Source organism: Octopus sinensis, linkage group LG26 (assembly GCF_006345805.1).
Source record: "Octopus sinensis linkage group LG26, ASM634580v1, whole genome shotgun sequence".
Classification (NCBI taxonomy): Eukaryota; Metazoa; Mollusca; class Cephalopoda; order Octopoda; family Octopodidae; genus Octopus; species Octopus sinensis.
The window spans coordinates 22,066,561-22,084,737 of NC_043022.1; the positions used below are offsets into that span (position 1 = coordinate 22,066,561).

An 18,177-nucleotide genomic window follows, 5' to 3' on the forward strand; every position below is an offset into this window, starting at 1 on the left:
TGAATTGCAAGATATTTTATTTTTCCTCTATGAAAAATAAGTAAATAAAAAATCAAAAATAATTTCTGGCAAGAAATATATGCAATATAAGAAAGTATCGAATTTCAAAGTTGTTTTATATAAAATCTTCTTCAGATATAGCTATAAGTTCAAGGCTAATTCGAAAAGCAAAAGAACATAAAAAAAAAAAAATGAAAATAAAAATAAAACAAATTTCTGTCAAGAAGTAACGAAATTAAATTTGGTTTCCCAGCAGAGTGCTCCGAACTGAACATGTGCTGTGGTACTAAATATAGATCACATCAAATAAAACCTGGCAGTCATCTCTTCTAATATGATTATACACATAGCAAGGGTATGTGTATGTGTGTGTGCTGATAGACAAACATCAACTCTACTAACCAAAAGAGAAATGTTAACAGAAACAGAGACAGGCACACGAACAGACAAGACTAAAACTAGGAAGAATAAACAGTGACATTTCATTAGGAACAACACACCAAGATATACTTTCTGACTCACACTCATACATTCTTTTCCAGCACCTGTGTATGTGTTATGCATGTCCAAGTGACTATATCAGAAATCATTGCAACAATTATGATTAACCCTTTAGCATTTAAACCGGCCATATCCAGCCAAAAGTATTCTGCCTGTTTTATGTTCAAACTGGCCAGATCTGGTCTCTCACACCAACCCTACAATGTCGTTTTAAAATTTAACAGCAACCTCATCAAAATCTCATAGCTACAAGATAATGCATGATTAGTTCAAAACAATTTGGATGAAAAAGCATTAATTTTGGCAGAATAATGCAAACACTAAAGGGTTAAAGCAATGAGGTGGCAAAATTGTTAGCATGCTGGACAAATGCTTAGCGGCATTTTGTCTGTCGCTAGATTCTGAGCTCAAATTCAGCCAAGGTAAACTTTACCTTTCGTTCTTTTGGAGTCAATAAAATAACTTACCAATCAAGTACCAGGGTCAATATATATCTCTTTACTGCCTACAAGGGGCTAAACATAGAGGGGACAAACAAGGACAGACGAAGGGTTTAAGTTGATTACATCGACCCCAGTGCGAAACTAGTACTTTATTTATCGACCCCGAAAGGATGAAAGACAAAGTCGACCTTGGCAGAATTTGAACTCAGAACGTAACGACAGACGAATTACCGGTAAGCATTTCGCCCAGCGCGCTAACGGTTCTGCCAGCTCGCCGCTAGGGTCAATATAATCGACTAATAGCCCTTCATCCAAATTTCTGGACTTTTGCTTTTAGCAGAAACATTATTATTAAAGAAGCAAGGTAGTAGAATTGTTAAGGTGTCAGACAAAATGCTTAGGAACATTTCATCAGGCTTTTTACATCCTGAGTTCAAATTCCATCAAAGTTGACTGCCTTTTGTCGTTTCGGGATTAATTAAACAAGTACCTATTCAGTCTCAGGGTCAATGTAACTGACTAACCCTTTACCCCTAAAATTACTGACCTAGTGCCAAAGATTTGAAACAATTATCATTAAGGTAGTGAACTGGCAACATTTTTTCCAGAAATTTATATTTTGAGTTCAAAGGCAGAAGTCTTTGATCCCTTCTATGTTGATAAAATATAATACCAGTAGAGTACGGAGGACAGTGTGATCGACTTATTCCCTCCCCTCAAAACTGTTGACTTTGTGTTAAATTTAGAATTATATTATAATTATTATTATTATTATTATTATTGCACAAGAGAGCAGCACATGCCATCAAGTGATACTAGGACATAAATATATGAACATCATGAGAATCCATCTGATAAGGATACACCAGTGATATGCATCACAACCATATGTGCATGACACGGTGACTTTATATCAAGGGGATCTAGTTAAAATTTTCTTCAGGTCAAGTAGCCCATCCTGCCTAAACTAACACCAGTTGACAAGGTAGTAGGGGACAAAGACAACACACACACACACACAACAGGCTTTGTTTCTGTTTCTGTCAACCAAATCTACTCACAAGGTTTTGGTTAGTTCAGGGCTATAGTAGAAGACACTCACGAAAGGATTGAACCTGGAACCATGTGGTTGGGAAGCAAACTTCTTACCAGACAATCTCACCTACTGCCTTTCTTTCAATTAATTTTGGAAAAAAAAACCCAAAAAAACTTAGGACTCTAGTAAAATAACTTTGCCATTGTTAAGCTGGTGTTTGAAATAGAACATGAAATTTTAATGGGTTTTAATTTTGGTCCCTTGAGAACCAGGATTGGTCTTCATGGGATAGGTACCAAAAGGATTAAAGAGATAATTGTTAGAAACATTGAATTTAAAAAGGAATGAATGGTTTTGGTATTCAGTTAAAACCCTTATGCTCTGAGTTCAAATCATATCACGGTTGACTTAGCCTTCAGGTGGCAACAAAAGCTACCAGGGAAATATTGGGGTTGTTCTCGTAATTAAGAAACCTTCCTTCGAAATTTAAGTCCTCCTGTCTATATTAGAAAGAGTTATCCAAATTACATGGACCAGCAGAATTGTACAAGTGTTGGTATTTGTTCTGGCTCTTTAACTTCCAAGTTCATATCCTGCCAAGGCCAACTTTGCCTTTAAAATCCCTTGGTTGGGAGAGGGGAGGGGGGTCAATAAAATAAATTTCCAGTCAAGTACTTGAGGTAAATATTATCAACAGCCATTCCCTCCTTCTGCCCTTGTACCTAAACACAACAATTATTTATAACTGCAGATGGCGGAATCAGTAGAGCAGTGAACAAAAGGGGGAAAAAAAAAATTGTTGGTATTTTAGTTACTTCCCTTCAGATTCTGAGTTCAAATCTCAACAAGGTTAAGATTGCTTTTGAAATCAAATATTAGGATGAAGGGGAGGGGAACAACTTTAATTATCTATATCCTTTCCTTCCTTCCCCAAAAGATATGTGGCCATATGCCAAGTCAGAAAGCAACCATTGTTATTGTTGTTTTTCTTATTATTGAGAGATTTTTGTTTAGTTTGGCATTTTTTTTTTTTTAACCAAAGCCAACCTTGGCACAGTTCCTAAAATTTCAAAACCAAAAGCAAGAACAATGAAGGAACATTTCCAGACCTGTTATGTCAAAAACAGAGAGGTTAACAGAATGACGGTAAGTGATTTAGCAGAAAGAGAGAGAGAGAGGTTGAGAGAGAAAGAAGGAAGGAGATGAAGAGAGGAAAGGAGAGAGACAGAGAGAGAGGTGAAGAATGAGAAGAATGATAGTAGTGATGCTGGTGGTGGTGGTGGTGGGTGGCTCAATGTTTCATGTAAACAGATTATTTAGGAAGTAGAAATAGTCGAGAGAATGATAATAGGATGAAGAGAGGCAAGTGGATGCATTAGGCAAAATATTTTGCATGGAACTACTGAACTCATGCTGCATGTGACTGTAACAACAGTGCACTCTGACTGCAACAGCAGCGAATGTAAATGCATCAATAGTGTACTGTGACTGTAACAGAAGTGTACTGTGAGGGTTGTCCGGAAAGTTTGTGTCGATTTATAGTAGGTTACTTTACAACTTATTTTAGAACATGGTTGAGTCCATAAAATAGGATTTGACTACACCCCCATTTAAAGCACAGTTTATGCTTTCTTTTCGTGGAAGAAGATTTATGTTCCTATAACCTGTATTAATTCTGTAACCCTTTAAAATGGAAGATAAGAAAGTTCATTTTCGGCACTTGATGCTTTGGCAACCAGACAAAAATTGCTGCAGCTCGGCTGGGATGCATTATCCCACCCTCCATATTCACCAGATATTGCTATGGTAAAAATTTTAATTCCTTGGATGACGTAAAAAGATGCCCTAATGAATTCTTTGCCATGAAACCACCTCAATTCTGGGAAGAGGGTATTTTCAAGTTAAAGGAAAGATGGAGACGCATTGTGCAACAAAATGGTTCATATTTGGTTGATTAAAAATGTAATGGCAAGTATTTATTGACCTTTTTCTTTACTTTGAAAATTGGCACGAACTTTCCGGACAACCCAATACATGTTTTATATTTATTGAATGTTTTCTTTTTTAATAGGTATTATCTGGAGAAAGGACACCATGCTCTGTCTTTTAGCTCTCCAGGACTGGTGAGCTGGAAGATGTTAACATTCCTCTTCAGTCACTGAACCAGTCAGCATCTACAAGTAAAACATGATGGTTCCGGGTTCAGTCCCACTGTGTGGCACCTTGGGTAAGTGTCTTCTGCTATAGCCTCGGGCCGACCAAAGCCTCATGAGCGGATTTGGTAGATGGAAACTGAAAGAAGCTCGCTGTATATATGTATATGTTCGTCCCCCAACATCGCTTGACAACCGATGCTGGTATGTTTACGTCCCCGTAACTTAGCAGTTCGGCACAAGAGACTGATAGAATAAGTACTAGGCTTACAAAGAATAAGTCCTGGGGTCGATTTGCTCAACTAAAGGCGGCGCTCCAGCATGGCCGCAAGTAAAAGAGTAAAAGAGTAGTTGTAGGGATGAGACTGTAACAGTATTGAGGTGATTAAAACAGTGGTGATGCACCCATATCCTACTGTAAATGTGTAAAAAAAAATGAAATGTAATACTACAGAAAGGTGACATAGTAAATAGTGGTATAGTACAAGCTACCCTGACATGCTACAGGTAACATTACCGAAGACCAGAGACGGTAACATCACAGTGGATGACAATATAAATAACATAAGGAACCACCGGGGGTGGCCTCACAGAGGGTGTCAAAATAAATAGCATAATCAATGAATATAAAGGTCCTTACCTGACTTAATCCAATGCGATAGTTGAGTTTATCGATATCCATGTGATCCAGATAATGTTTGATAATCTGAAGAGTAAATAACAACAATAAGACAGAAATACAACTGCAACATTGAACAACAATTAACCCTTTAGTGTTTAGATTACTCTGTCAAATGTAATACTTATTTATTCACATTGTTTTGAATTAATTGTGCCTTATCTCATAGCTTCAAAATTTTGACGATGTGATTATTTATCTTTAGCCATTTAATCTGCCTGAAACTTTATTCCATAACTCGGATTTACAGCTCAGTAAATCAACAACTATTGGATTACAGTTTGTAGCAATCATGGATCAATCTGGATTTCCAATCATCAAATTAGGGGACCCGAAACTGGAAGGGAAAAAATGGAAGGTGGCATCGAAGATTATCTCTGGCAGCGTTGGTATGTATGTGTTGGCCTTGTGAAGGGGTCGGGGAGAGGTTTGGGTCAACTTTACTTTTGTTCTCATTGTCAAGAACATCAGCTACACAGACAAGTCTGTTCGTATGTCATTTGTGAGATGGGCACCTATGCCGGTGGCATGTGTAAAAAGATTCGAGCGAGGTCATTGGCAGTACCACCTGACTGGCCCCATGCCGGTGGCACGTAAAAAGCACCCACTACACTCTCGGAGTGGTTGGCATTAGGAAGGGCATCCAGCTGTAGAAACTCTGCCAGACCAGATTGGAGCCTGGTGCAGCCATCTGGCTTGCCAGTCCTCAGTCAAATCATCCAACCCATGCTAGCATGGAAAGCGGACGTTAAACGATGATGATGATGATGATGAATGACATTGTAGGGTAGGCGCGAGAGGCTGAATATCATAAGTTTGAACATAAAACAAGGATAATATTGTGGCCGGATATGGCCGGTTTAAACACTCAAGGGTTAAAGAATACAGAAATGTTTTTTGTTTTTGGTGTTGTTACTGTTTAGCCCAAGGTAACTTCTGATCCAGCAGACCTATGATCATTCAGCCAAAGTGTACAGAGGACTACATTATCATATCTGTCCTACTGTGATGTTGGTGTTTGGCGCCAGGTCAGCCTTGATCTAAGGAGCCTATGACCAAAGATGTGCCAGCAGTGATCATCCCTTTGTTTATTCAGACATTATCTCTAGGACTACATTATTTCATGGGACTAAACAATAACAAGTGAACCAATGTTAAAGCTTCTGCATGGTAACTCAACTTGCTAGAAATAGCAACCAGATCTTTAATTCATTGACTGTCATCGTGGAATAGGAAAGAATGCATTGGATAAAGCAATTCTAGACAACCACTAAATAGATTGGATGGTCAGAGCTGGAATGTCTTTGACTATATTTTTGTTAGATGAGGGTCTAAACAATAACAACAAAAGTGTGTGTGTGTGTGCATGTGTGTGTGTGTGTGTGAGAGAGAGAGAGAGAGAGAGAGAGAGAGAGAGAGAAAGAAAGTGAAAGAGAAAGAAGAAGAGAGTACTAACCTGTCTTTCATCCATGCCATCTGTTTTGAGGCCAAGAGGCATGAGAACCTCAAAACGGTGTTTAAATTCGCTGAACTGCAGGAAATCAGGGAAACCTGAAACAGATGGTAGAGAAACAGTTGATTAACCCTTTCATTACCAACCCAGCTGAAACTGGCTCTGGCTCTGTAGTACAAATGTCTTATTTTCATAAGTTTTGAATTAAAATCTTCCACCAAACCTTAGTCACAATTTATGTTCCTAACACTAGCTTAACGATAACTAAGTTATTTTCCTAAATTCTTTATTATATTTAAAATTAATTGAAAGAAACACAGAGCATCTCAACAGAAATATAGTAACAAAATGTCTTGTTTTCATAAGTTCTGAATTAAAATCTTCCACCAAACCTTAGTCACAATTTATGTTCCTAACACTAAGCTTAATGAGAACTAAGTTATTTTACTAAATTCTTTGTTATATTTAAAATTAATTGAAAGAAACACAGAACACCTCAATAGAAATTTGGTAACAAAAGAGTTAAGGAGTATCAGTGAAGGAGTATAGAAGAAGAGAAGGGAGTAGTCGGTAGACGGAGTGCTGTTGGTGGTGTGTACATATGGTGGTGGAAGGTTGTTGACAAGGTGATGAGTGAGGTGGGGGTGGGTGGGACATAGTGTGTAAAGGGAGATGGGTAGTAATAATGTAGAAAGCAATACTGGAAAGTTTGGTAGTTTGTTTATATACATAGTTTGTTGGTTGTCAGGGTGGAGGACTGAGTTCATATCCTGTAGCGCTTGACTTAGCCTTTTGGTAGCAACATAAACTACCAGGGAAATACTGGGATCATCATCATCATCGTTTAGCGTCCGCTTTCCATTCTGGCATGGGTTGGACGGTCTGGGAAGCCAGAAGGCTGCACCAGGCCCAGTCTGATCTGGCAATGTTTCTACGGCTGGATGTCCTTCCTAACCCACTACACTTCCTAAGAGTGTAGTGGGTGCTTTTACGTGCCAGATGAAGCTGGCAAACGGCCATGATCGGATGGTGCTTTTTACGTGCCACCGGCACGGAAGCCAGTCGGGGCGGTGCTGGCAACGGCCACGTTCGGATGGTTCTCTTATGTGCCACCGGCACTGGTATCACAGCTACAATTTCCATTGATGTTGATCGATATTGATTTTCACTTGCCTCAACAGGTTTTCACAAGTAGAGTTTTGTGTCCCAAGAAGGAAAGGTATGCATAAGTGAACTGAGGCCATGGGTTATGGTCTCACTTGTCCTGCCGGGTCTTCTCATGCACAGCATACTTCCAAAGGTCTTGGTCTCTAGTCATGTCAGTTTAATAAAGTAACTCTCCTCCAGAATTTAAGTCCTTCTATCTGACTGAGGTTATAAGAAAAGGAAAAGTTGGAGAGATACTTGATAAGAGAGACAAAATGAGCGAGAAATTATAATGAGCTGATTGTATACAGTGCTAAGATGCAATATGATTAGCTGAAAAAGGTTAAAGGGGGGACAGAAAGCGCAATATGTTGAATAATAAAAAAGACAAACAATGATAACCAAAGGTGAATTCAAAGTACATAGGATTAACCCTTTCATTACTCTATTTATTTTGAGATGCTTTGTGTTTCTTTCAATTATTTTAAATATAACAAAGAATTTAGTAAAATAACTTAGTTATCATTAACCTAGTGTTAGGAATGTAAATTGTGACTAAGGCTTGGTGGAATATTTTAATTCAAAACTTATGAAAGCAAGGCATTTTACCACAGAGCCAGAGCCAATTTTGTTAATAACAAAAGGGTTAAATACAAGAAGATAGAGAAGAGAAAAAAAAACCCATAAAGAAGAAAGGGAGCATAAGCATGTCAGGAGCAGTGTTGGTGAATTTCTTGAAGTATGACACTGAAGAATAGTGTCCTGACAGCTAACAACCAACACAAGTAGTTTACACAATGCGTCAACAATTTTCAGTGTCAAAAAATGTTTCCAAAAGTCATGTGTGTTTTTCTAAATATGAGAGAGTGAGACTGACAAGAGATAGAGAGACAGTATTACTCTTTTACTTGTTTCAGTCATTTGACTGCAGCCATGCTGGAGCACCGCCTTTTGTCGAGCAGATCAACCCCAGGACTTATTCTTTCGAAGCCTAGCACTTGTTCTATCGGTCTCTTTTGCTGAATCGCTAAGTTACGGGGACATAAACACACCAGCATCGGTTGTCAAGCAATGCTAGGGGACAAACACAGACACACAAACATATACACACACATACATATATATATATATATACACATATATACGACGGGCTTCTTTCAGTTTCTGTCTACCAAATCCACTCACAAGACTTTGGTTGGCTTGAGACTATAGTAGAAGACACTTGCTGAAGGTGCCGCGCAGTGGGACTGAACCCAGAACCATGTGGTTGGTAAGCAAGCTACTTACCACACAGCCACTCCTGTGCCTATGACAGAAATACAAGAACTTTGGTACAAAATTTACCCCAGTCTACTCAACTGTGTTGGCAAAAATAGATACCAGGCAATTTAATTATCCCCTTTTAATTCATACCCATCCCTAACTAATACCCTAAAATATCAAAGACTTCATGTCCACCCAGAGCACACAACATAAAAATATTTGGATCTTTTCCTTTTGAATGGCACTTTTCAACACAATTTCTAGTTAACTACACACTTTTAAACTTCGTATACTGGTACAATGTGTTTATAAAACATCAATTTTTCTTGGCTTTATTGAGAAAATTCTATACTTTGTAAGATATTTCGTCTGAAATTTCAAGCATTTCGGCAATTTTAACCAATCACTGGAGTCCATTTAGGTGAACAACATTCCGTGCTGTATGAATATGTCCCTCGTTTAAGAAACAGATTGGGTTTATTTACATTTGTGAAGAAAAAAGATACCCTTCCCCAACCCCTAACCCTAACTAACTCTAACGCTAAATCTAAAATAGATTGAAATGCAATAGATCGATACTAGGGCCATAATTATGGGTGACAATTTCATACGACACCGCTACAGAAAATGGGATTTTTTTCTAGCGGTGTCAAATGAAAATGTCACCCATAATTTTGGCCCTAGTATCGATCTATTGCATTTCAATCTATTTTAGATTTAGGGTTAGGGTTAGTTAGGGTTAGGGGTTGGGGAATGGTATCTTTTTTTCTTCACAAATGTAAATAAACCCAATCTGTTTCTTTAACGAGGGACATATTCATACAGCACGGAATGTTATTTACCTAAATGGACTCCAGTGATTGGTTAAAATGGCTGAAATGCTCGAAATTTCACACGAAATATCTTACAAAATATAGAATTTTCTCAATAAAGCCAAGGAAAAATGTTTTATAAACACATTCTACCAGTATACGAAGTTTAAAAGTGTGTAGTTAACTAGAAATTATGTTACGAAGTGCTGTTCAAAAGGAAAAGATCCAAATATTTAAATGCATTCTTGCAACAGAAAGCTATTCATAGCTTCCAAGATACATCTTTTAAAAAAAATCATGATAATGGATTTATCCCTGATGTTTAGTGTCAAGAGATGGTATGCACCTTTCACGTCCGGTCAGTTGACTGACAGATACACATGTTTATGTTTAGTAGATTAGTCAGTTTTCTGTTTCACTAGGTAGTATTCATTCTCACTGGCACAGTGTGTGTATGTGTGTGTAAACACACACGTACATATATATTCATATATGTGCATACATATTTTCATATATATATATATATACATACATATGCACGCACACACATATATGTATACATACATATGTGTGCGTATTTTATATATATGTATATACACACATATATACATATATATATACACATACATATATATACATATATATATACATATATATATATATATACACATATATATATACACATATATATATGCACATATATATATATATATATATATATATATACACACATATATATATACACATATATATATATATATATGCACATATATATATACACACATATATACATATACATATATATACACATATATATATATACACATATATATATATACACATATATGTATACATATATATATATACACGTGTATATATATACACACATATATATATACACATATATGTATACATAAATATATATATACACGTGTATATATATACACATATATATACATATACATATATACATATACATATATACATACATATATATACATACATATATATATATATATATGTATATATATATACACACGCACACACACAAAATGAGTTGAAAGCACTAAGTAAACAATTATTGAAAATTCACACTACTTCCTTAATATATGAAATCTGTACACCACTTCAAACAATCTATACATACAGAGTGCACTGAATAAATTGTCGTCTAAATTACGCAAAAATGAAAATAACACTGACATCTCATTTTAACAGATATATTTACCAAAATTGCATGAAAATATCTTGAAATACTAAAGAGTAAATTTATTCAATAAAATCACCATTGGCTTCAACCACAGCCTCCAGATGACTTCAGATTCTCTTGCAACTCTTCTGGACAGTTTAAGTTTAAGTTGGTGAATGCTGCCATAATCCGTGCCTTCAGTTCATTTTTGGTGTTACAAGGAGTTTTCTGGGTCTCTCGTTCAACTGTGCCTCATACATAATCATTAAGGGCGTTGCAGTCTGGAGAATTAAATGGCCAGATGTTAGGGGTGATGTAGTTGCATAAATTGTATGGCATGGTGCAGAGTCCTGTTGCCAGACATAGGGTCTTCCAGCAGTCACCCTCTACACCCAGGGCAGCCCTACCTCCTCCAGGCACTTGATGTAGGCCTCCATATTGAAGGAAAGGTACGCATAAGTGGGCTGGTTGCAAACCCCTGGCATAGACCACGGGTTATGGTCTCACTTGGCTTACCGGGTCTTCTCAAGCATTTTTCATAAATAGTTGCAATCTACTGTACCTTGCACCCCGCTCTCTCTCTAGAATAAATAAAACAGACATTCCCAGTGTGTCTGGCAACAGAGGATGGTGCCATTTCATCATTCAGTTCCCTTATGCACAATCTCCAGATATGATAATTTGGACTCACCCAAGCGAAATATACGAACAGCTTCCAAAATCTCTGCCCCACGTATCTGTGAACGGACCAATGGAACATTAAGTAGATTCGACTCTGTGGTGTTGGCTGGGGCTCCTTTCAGCTCACATAACCCAGCATTGTTCTGGGGCAGGACGCAATGGACAAAATGGCACTTGGTACGACGTAGGGTTTCTATAATGGAATCCTGCAATGGAATAAAGAACCAAATATAGTAATCAGATCAAGTATGTGTGTGTGTGTGTGTGCGCGTGTGTGAACTTCTGAGATAATAAATTTTCATTTTTTATACACTGACATATTTGGGATCTCATCGGTTTGAACGGCAGTTTTTTCTAGCGGTGTCACAGGAATTTGTCCCCCATAATTATGACCCTAGATTCAATCTATTGCATTTCAATCTCTTTTAGGGTTATGGTGCAGGGAAGGTTATCTTTTTTTCTTCACAAATGTAAATAAACCCAATCTGTTTCTTAAACGAGGGACATATTCATACGGTACAGAATGTTTTCTTACCTCAATGGACGTCACTGATTGGTTGAAATTGCAGAAATTGAAGAAAAAAAACAACAAATATCTTACAAACCATAGAATTTTCTCAATAAAGCCAAGAAAAAAAGATGTTTTATAAACACATTCTACCAGTATTCGAAGTTTAAAATATTTTAGTTACCTAGAAATTAGTTAAAAACTTCCGTTCAAACCAAAAAGATCCCATATTTGGATTAGTGTCCTCATCTTGATTGTTGTAGTCAAAATGTTTTAGCTACTGTACCCTCCAGTTTTCTTTAAATGCCCCTCATATTTATTAAACAATCTTAGAATTTCAAACTAAACCCTTTATCAAATTCATGAAGCATAGCTATTTTCCTACCTACATTACCACTCGTTCTTTCTACTTTAACCAGAATATATAGAGACGTATGTAAAATTAAAAAATTAAACTAATGCCAAATAATGTAAACCATAACCACGTAAACTACAACACTAAACACCTAAGATTTAATTATTTATCCCCACTTAAACATGAACTAGCACTATGACCCAGGAACGCCGGGTCATAGTGCTAGTGCATGCATATACAGCTGCGTGCGTGCGCACATACACGCGAGTACTGTCCAAATCTTTGACCAATCAAATACAGCTAGCTGGCATTCAATTGGCGTATCAAGTTTCGGGCGTTTTGATTGGCTTTTGGATAGAAAATTCACAAAAAAGTCACTTCTATTGATTTTTTAATGGCTTTGCGGGATGACTGGGGAAATGTAAAGATGTGCACGACCACCCTTGGATGGTTTTGAATGACCATAGAAAGTGCAAGCCTTCTAACTGAAAAATTGTGGAGTTCACGTGCAGACATTTTGCCATTTATATATATAGAGATGTTCTGTTAGGACAAACTATACTGCGGTAAATACCACGAGAGAAACTCATATTGGCCACTGCAGTATAGCTTGTTCTAGCAGGACATCCAGGTTTATAAGTGGGGATAAATATTATATCTTGGTATTAATGCTACCTCTGCCAAAGGGCAATTAATTAGATGATGGAAATTAAGACACAAAACATATTTCTTTATTGCTCACAAGGGACAAACAAGGACAGACAAAGGGATTAAGTCGATTACAATGACCCCAGTGCGAAACTGGTACTTTATTTATCGACCCTGAAAGGATGAAAGGCAAAGTTAACCTCAGTGGAATTTGAACTCAGAACGTAACGGCAGACGAAATACCGCTAAGCATTTCGCCCAGTACACTAACGTGTCTGCCAGCTCGCTAGGTTTAAAACTCAATGTCAAGGAAAGGACATGTTAAATACACTCAAAAACAACAGGATGGTCATAGCTGAAAAGCCTGAGATCCTAGGTCAGCTCAATCAGGGCTAATTTGAAACTAAACAATAACAACAACAATAGTGTACTGACCACTTGCAGTTTCACTTGCAGACAAATGGATTTTCGTTTCAAATTGGCTCCAGAAGAAGTCAAAGTTCGGCGCATACTTGCAGCTCGGCGCAGTGATGAAGTGGGTTTCTCAGCGCCAATAGAAGAACTACTCACAGTTGTAGAGATAGCACCCCGTATTGTTGTGAAAAGGTCACTTATGTTATTCCTGAAATGATCAGAAGATAATTGTGTTAATTCAGCAATGTTTACATAACAATTCCAAATTGGGATAAACAAAAATGTTAATATAAAAATGAATGCACGACAATGAGAATCTTAAGAGGGATTTATGAAAATGTTATTTCAGAAATATTTATTTGATAATGATATTTAAAGAAAAGATTGAATGAGTGTTATTAGGTGATAATGCAATTTTGATGATGATAAGGTAATGATAATAATTTTCAGATGGATAGATAATAATGTAATTTCTGTAGGAGTGGTTGTGTGGTAAGTAGCTTGTTTACCAACCACATGGTTTCGGGTTCAGTCCCACTGCGTGGCACCTTGGGCAAATGTCTTCTACTATAGCCTTGGGCCGACCAAAGCCTTGTGAGTGGATTTGGTAGACGGAAACTGAAAGAAGCCCGTCGTATATATGTATATATACATGTGTGTGTGTGTGTGTATGTGTGTCTGTGTCTGCACCCGAACATCGCTTGACAACCGATTGAATGAGGTTAACATTGCCCTGCAGATTTCCATCTGATAAGGCCTCTTATGTCTATGCCTCAAAATAAGTGTGAGAGCTCACGTAAGAATAACAAGAAAAGAAGGGGTGGAGGGTTAATGAGAGAGTTAGATTTAGTGGCATCCTTAGTCACAATGGAAGCAATGTATGATGAACAAAAGATATCCACTGCTATCCGTCCTTTGTCACATTGGTGAGATTGAGAAGACAGTGTGACAGAGAGCTGCACAATGAGACACGGAGTATGAGTGCTAGAGGTATGAGTGACAAATGCAGAGATGATGACGTCATGAATGACACTGGTGTGATTGATAGGTAAGTGATAAGAGAGATGTGTGATAAGAGAGACAAGTGATAAAGAACAAGCAATAAGAAGGGTATGTGATAAAAGATGTGTAATAAGAGGGATGTGCAAAAATAAAATAACTACAGAGAGGAGCCTGGTGCAGCCATCTGGCTCACCAGCCCTCAGTCAAAATCGTCCAACCCATGCTAGCATGGAAAGCGGACGTTAAACGATGATGATGAAAATTAAACAACACCCGGGCTTCTTCTGGATGAAAGAACCAACACATACTAACTACCATCATCAACCTTTCGAGATTAAATTCTATTTTATTTATACAACATGATACAGTATTTCCTCTCTAACATAAAACAGCCGTCAGATTTAGACTAAATAAAGCAACCATAACTTATCTCCCTTAACATTTTTTTTTACATGGCTTTTTTTTTTTCCTTTTGCTTCTTCAAACCGTTTCTTCACAATTTTTATCTCATCTATCTGATTCTCATAGAGAATTACTGCTGTAGCTAGTCAGTTTTTTTTTTTTTTTCGATAAAATTGCAACAGTTTTAAATAAAGTTAGTATCAGTTCTGATAATTCATGTAACCTTTCATTAATTTCTATTTATAAAATTTAAGAAAAAAAAAAAAAATCCCAGATTTATTATCAACATATTCAATACACACATGTGGAAACACCATTAACATTTTATCATAATTCTCCTACAACTACTATTAATAATAATACAAATTATTATTATTAATATAGCCATTACCAGCGCTGCCCCAACGGGCATCCGTGCCGGTGGCACGTAAAAAGCACCATCTGATCGTGGCCGTTGCCAGCCTCGCCTGGCCCCGTGCCAGTGGCACGTAAAAACCACCATCCGATCGTGGCCGTTGCCAGCCTCGCCTGGCCGTTTGCCAGCCCTGTCTGGCACCTGTGCCGGTGGCACGTAAAAAGCACCCACTACACTCACGGAGTGGTTGGCGTTAGGAAGGGCATCCAGTCGTAGAAACATTGCCAGATCAGACTGGGTCTGGTGCAGCCTTCTGGCTTCCCAGACCCTGGTCGAACCAGCTAACCCATGCTAGCATGGAAAGCGGACGCTAAATGATGATGATGATGATGATTATTATTATTAAGGTGACAAGCTGGGAAAAATGTTAACATGCCAGACAAAATGCTGCTAAGCATTTCAATCAACAAATGCTGCTAAGCATTTCGTCTGTCTTCACATTCTAAGTTCAAATTCTGCTGAGGTCCACTTTGTCTCTCTTCCTTTTGGGGTTGATAAAACAAGTACCAGTTGAACACTGGGGAAGTCAGTGCAAATTTGCTGGCCTTGTGTCAAAATTTGAAACCATTATTATTACTGGTGATGGTAGTGGCGGTGGTGGTGGTGGTGGTAGTAGAATAGTAGCAGCAACAACACCACCACCATTACCACTAAAAAAAGATGTTCAGTTGCGGAATCAGTAGAAAAGCCAGACAAAATGTCAAGAAGAATGACCTCAGGATGCTGAGCCTTTCAGATGAAATGACAAAGAACCAAGATGTTTGGTGCCTTGCTATACTGAAGAAGACCTGCACCCTACAGCAGAAGTGATATGACTGCTCCCCCTGGTGAAAACGGTTGGCCTGCAAGAGCTCTGTGCTGGCGCCACATGAAAAGCACCCAGGACATTCCTACTGTGCCAGGTAAAAGCACCCAGTACACTCTGTAAAGTAGTTGGCTTTAGCAAGGTCACCCAGCCATAGAAACCATGTCAAATCAGACTGGAGCAACTTTCTAATTTGCCAGCACTGGTCAAACTATCCAAGCCATGCCATCATTAAATGATGATGATGATATATATATATATATATATATATATATATATATAAATAATTAAAATTTACAGGTAAACAAAAAACGAAGACAGGTGTATAAACAACAAACAGGTGTACGAGTTTGACATTCAGGAAGGTGAGAAAGTCTTTTACATTTTGAAGCTACGTTCTTCAACAGAAAGGAACATGAGGAAATAAACAGAGAGAAAAAAAAACTTGTCATATATATATATATATACACACATATATATACACTCATGGTGACCTTGTCAGTGCTGGTGTTACATAAAAAGCATCCAGTCCACACTGTAAAGTGGTTGGCATTTGGAAGGGCATCCAGCCAAAACTAACCTTGCTTGTGCTATTGTCATGTAAAAAGCACTGAGTCCACTCTGCAGAGTGGCTGGTGTTAGGAAGGGCATCTTGCCCAAAAAATCTGTTTTGGCAAGATTTTTTGGCTGTAAAAATCTTGCCAAAACAGACATAGTAGCTTGGGGGTAGTCTTCTACTCAGCTGGCTCCTGTCAACCATCCTACCCATGCATGCATGGAGGATGGATGTTAAATGATGATATACATACATACACACAGATATATTTATAGGGGGTAGCTTTTTTTTGCACATCCAGTGCTTGACAGCTGGCATTGATTTGTTTATGCTCCTGTAGCTCAGCAGTTTGGCAGGAGGCCAATAAAATAAGTACCAGACTTTAAAAATATGTTCTGGAGTCAATTTGTTCAGCTAAACCTTCCAAGGTGGTGCCCAACATGTCTACAGTAAAATGACTGAAAGAAGGAAAAGATAAAAGATTCTAGAGCCATTTGTAGCCAATTTATCATGACACAGTGATATCACTATGGTGATAACTCACCTCCCCATGAAACAAAGGATGTCAGCAAGTGAGGTGTAATAACATATATATAAATATTTCATTTTGTATTTGGTTTGCAAGATTCTTGATGTGAATTCGTGTGCTGAAGCGTATTTTATTGTGTCTGGGGAGGATTTTTCTGTTTTAATGCCTTATTTCTGTTTTAATGCCTAATTAACACACTCAGTGGTTTGATTTCAACTCATTTATTCTTTCTAAAATTTTTGTTGCTTATTGCAACCTCTTCAATAGTTGTTGATTGTCCATTATTGGAGCTGTGTTCTTTTTGTGCGCTGTATGTGCATCAGTGTGCATGTATGCATGTGTGTATGCATATATATATATATATGTATGTGTATGTATATATATATATGTGTGTGTGTGTGTGTGTACATTTGTATGTAGACATATATATATATATATATAAGCAAAAATAAATCTCTGAACGAGGTGTGTATGTATATATATATATATATATATATATATATATATATAAGTAAGTAAATGGATATGTAAGTAAACAGATATATATAATTAGATAGGTAGGTACATAGGTAATATAGACAAGCACACATACATACACAAAAAAAGACTGAAACACATGACCATATATATACACACACATGCACACACACAAGAACACACATGGAGACACATCCATACAGATGTATGTACATAGTCATACAAACACATGAAAATACATGAATATGCAGACTACATATTAAAAAGCATGCACATATATATGCATACATGCACACATACATACATGCTTGCATGCATACATACATGTATACACATGCACACTAAAGCAGGTCTATGAGTGAATGATTACCTGTTGGAGTCTTGAAGGATGTGAATGGCAATTTTGCTGACACTGTTCTCTCGACAAGCTTTTAACCATCCAGTAGCATTGTACTGGACTGGGTTGGTACCTTGGAAGTGATTCAAAATAAATGTGTGTCCAAGGGAGCCCTTCCTCAGCAAACTGTCGCCTGAACAATTCACAAAAACACAAAAAGTTAAGAACAAGAAAATTCAATGTACCTAAAACAAACAATCAAAACAAAATGTACTTGGAATTTTACTAAGTAGAACACTCAGTACATGATATAGATATATACATACATATATATATATATATATATATATATATATATATATATATAGAGAGA

At 37.3% G+C, this 18,177-nt stretch overlaps 1 protein-coding gene across 5 annotated transcripts in view; it reads right to left on the bottom strand.

Annotated features, from left to right (window-relative positions):
• LOC115224915 (unconventional myosin-XVIIIa) overlaps positions 1–18,177 on the bottom strand; it is a 324,165-nt gene that overhangs the window by 138,433 nt on the left and 167,555 nt on the right. For all 5 annotated transcript variants that reach the window (XM_036513802.1, XM_029795876.2, XM_036513801.1 and 2 more), the window contains 5 exons: positions 17,838–17,997; positions 13,303–13,489; positions 11,367–11,562; positions 6,269–6,363; positions 4,774–4,839 (listed from right to left, as the gene is read on the bottom strand). In XM_036513802.1, coding sequence (XP_036369695.1) covers positions 4,774–4,839; positions 6,269–6,363; positions 11,367–11,562; positions 13,303–13,489; positions 17,838–17,997 — 704 coding nt within the window. The remainder of the gene's footprint in view (positions 1–4,773; positions 4,840–6,268; positions 6,364–11,366; positions 11,563–13,302; positions 13,490–17,837; positions 17,998–18,177) is intronic.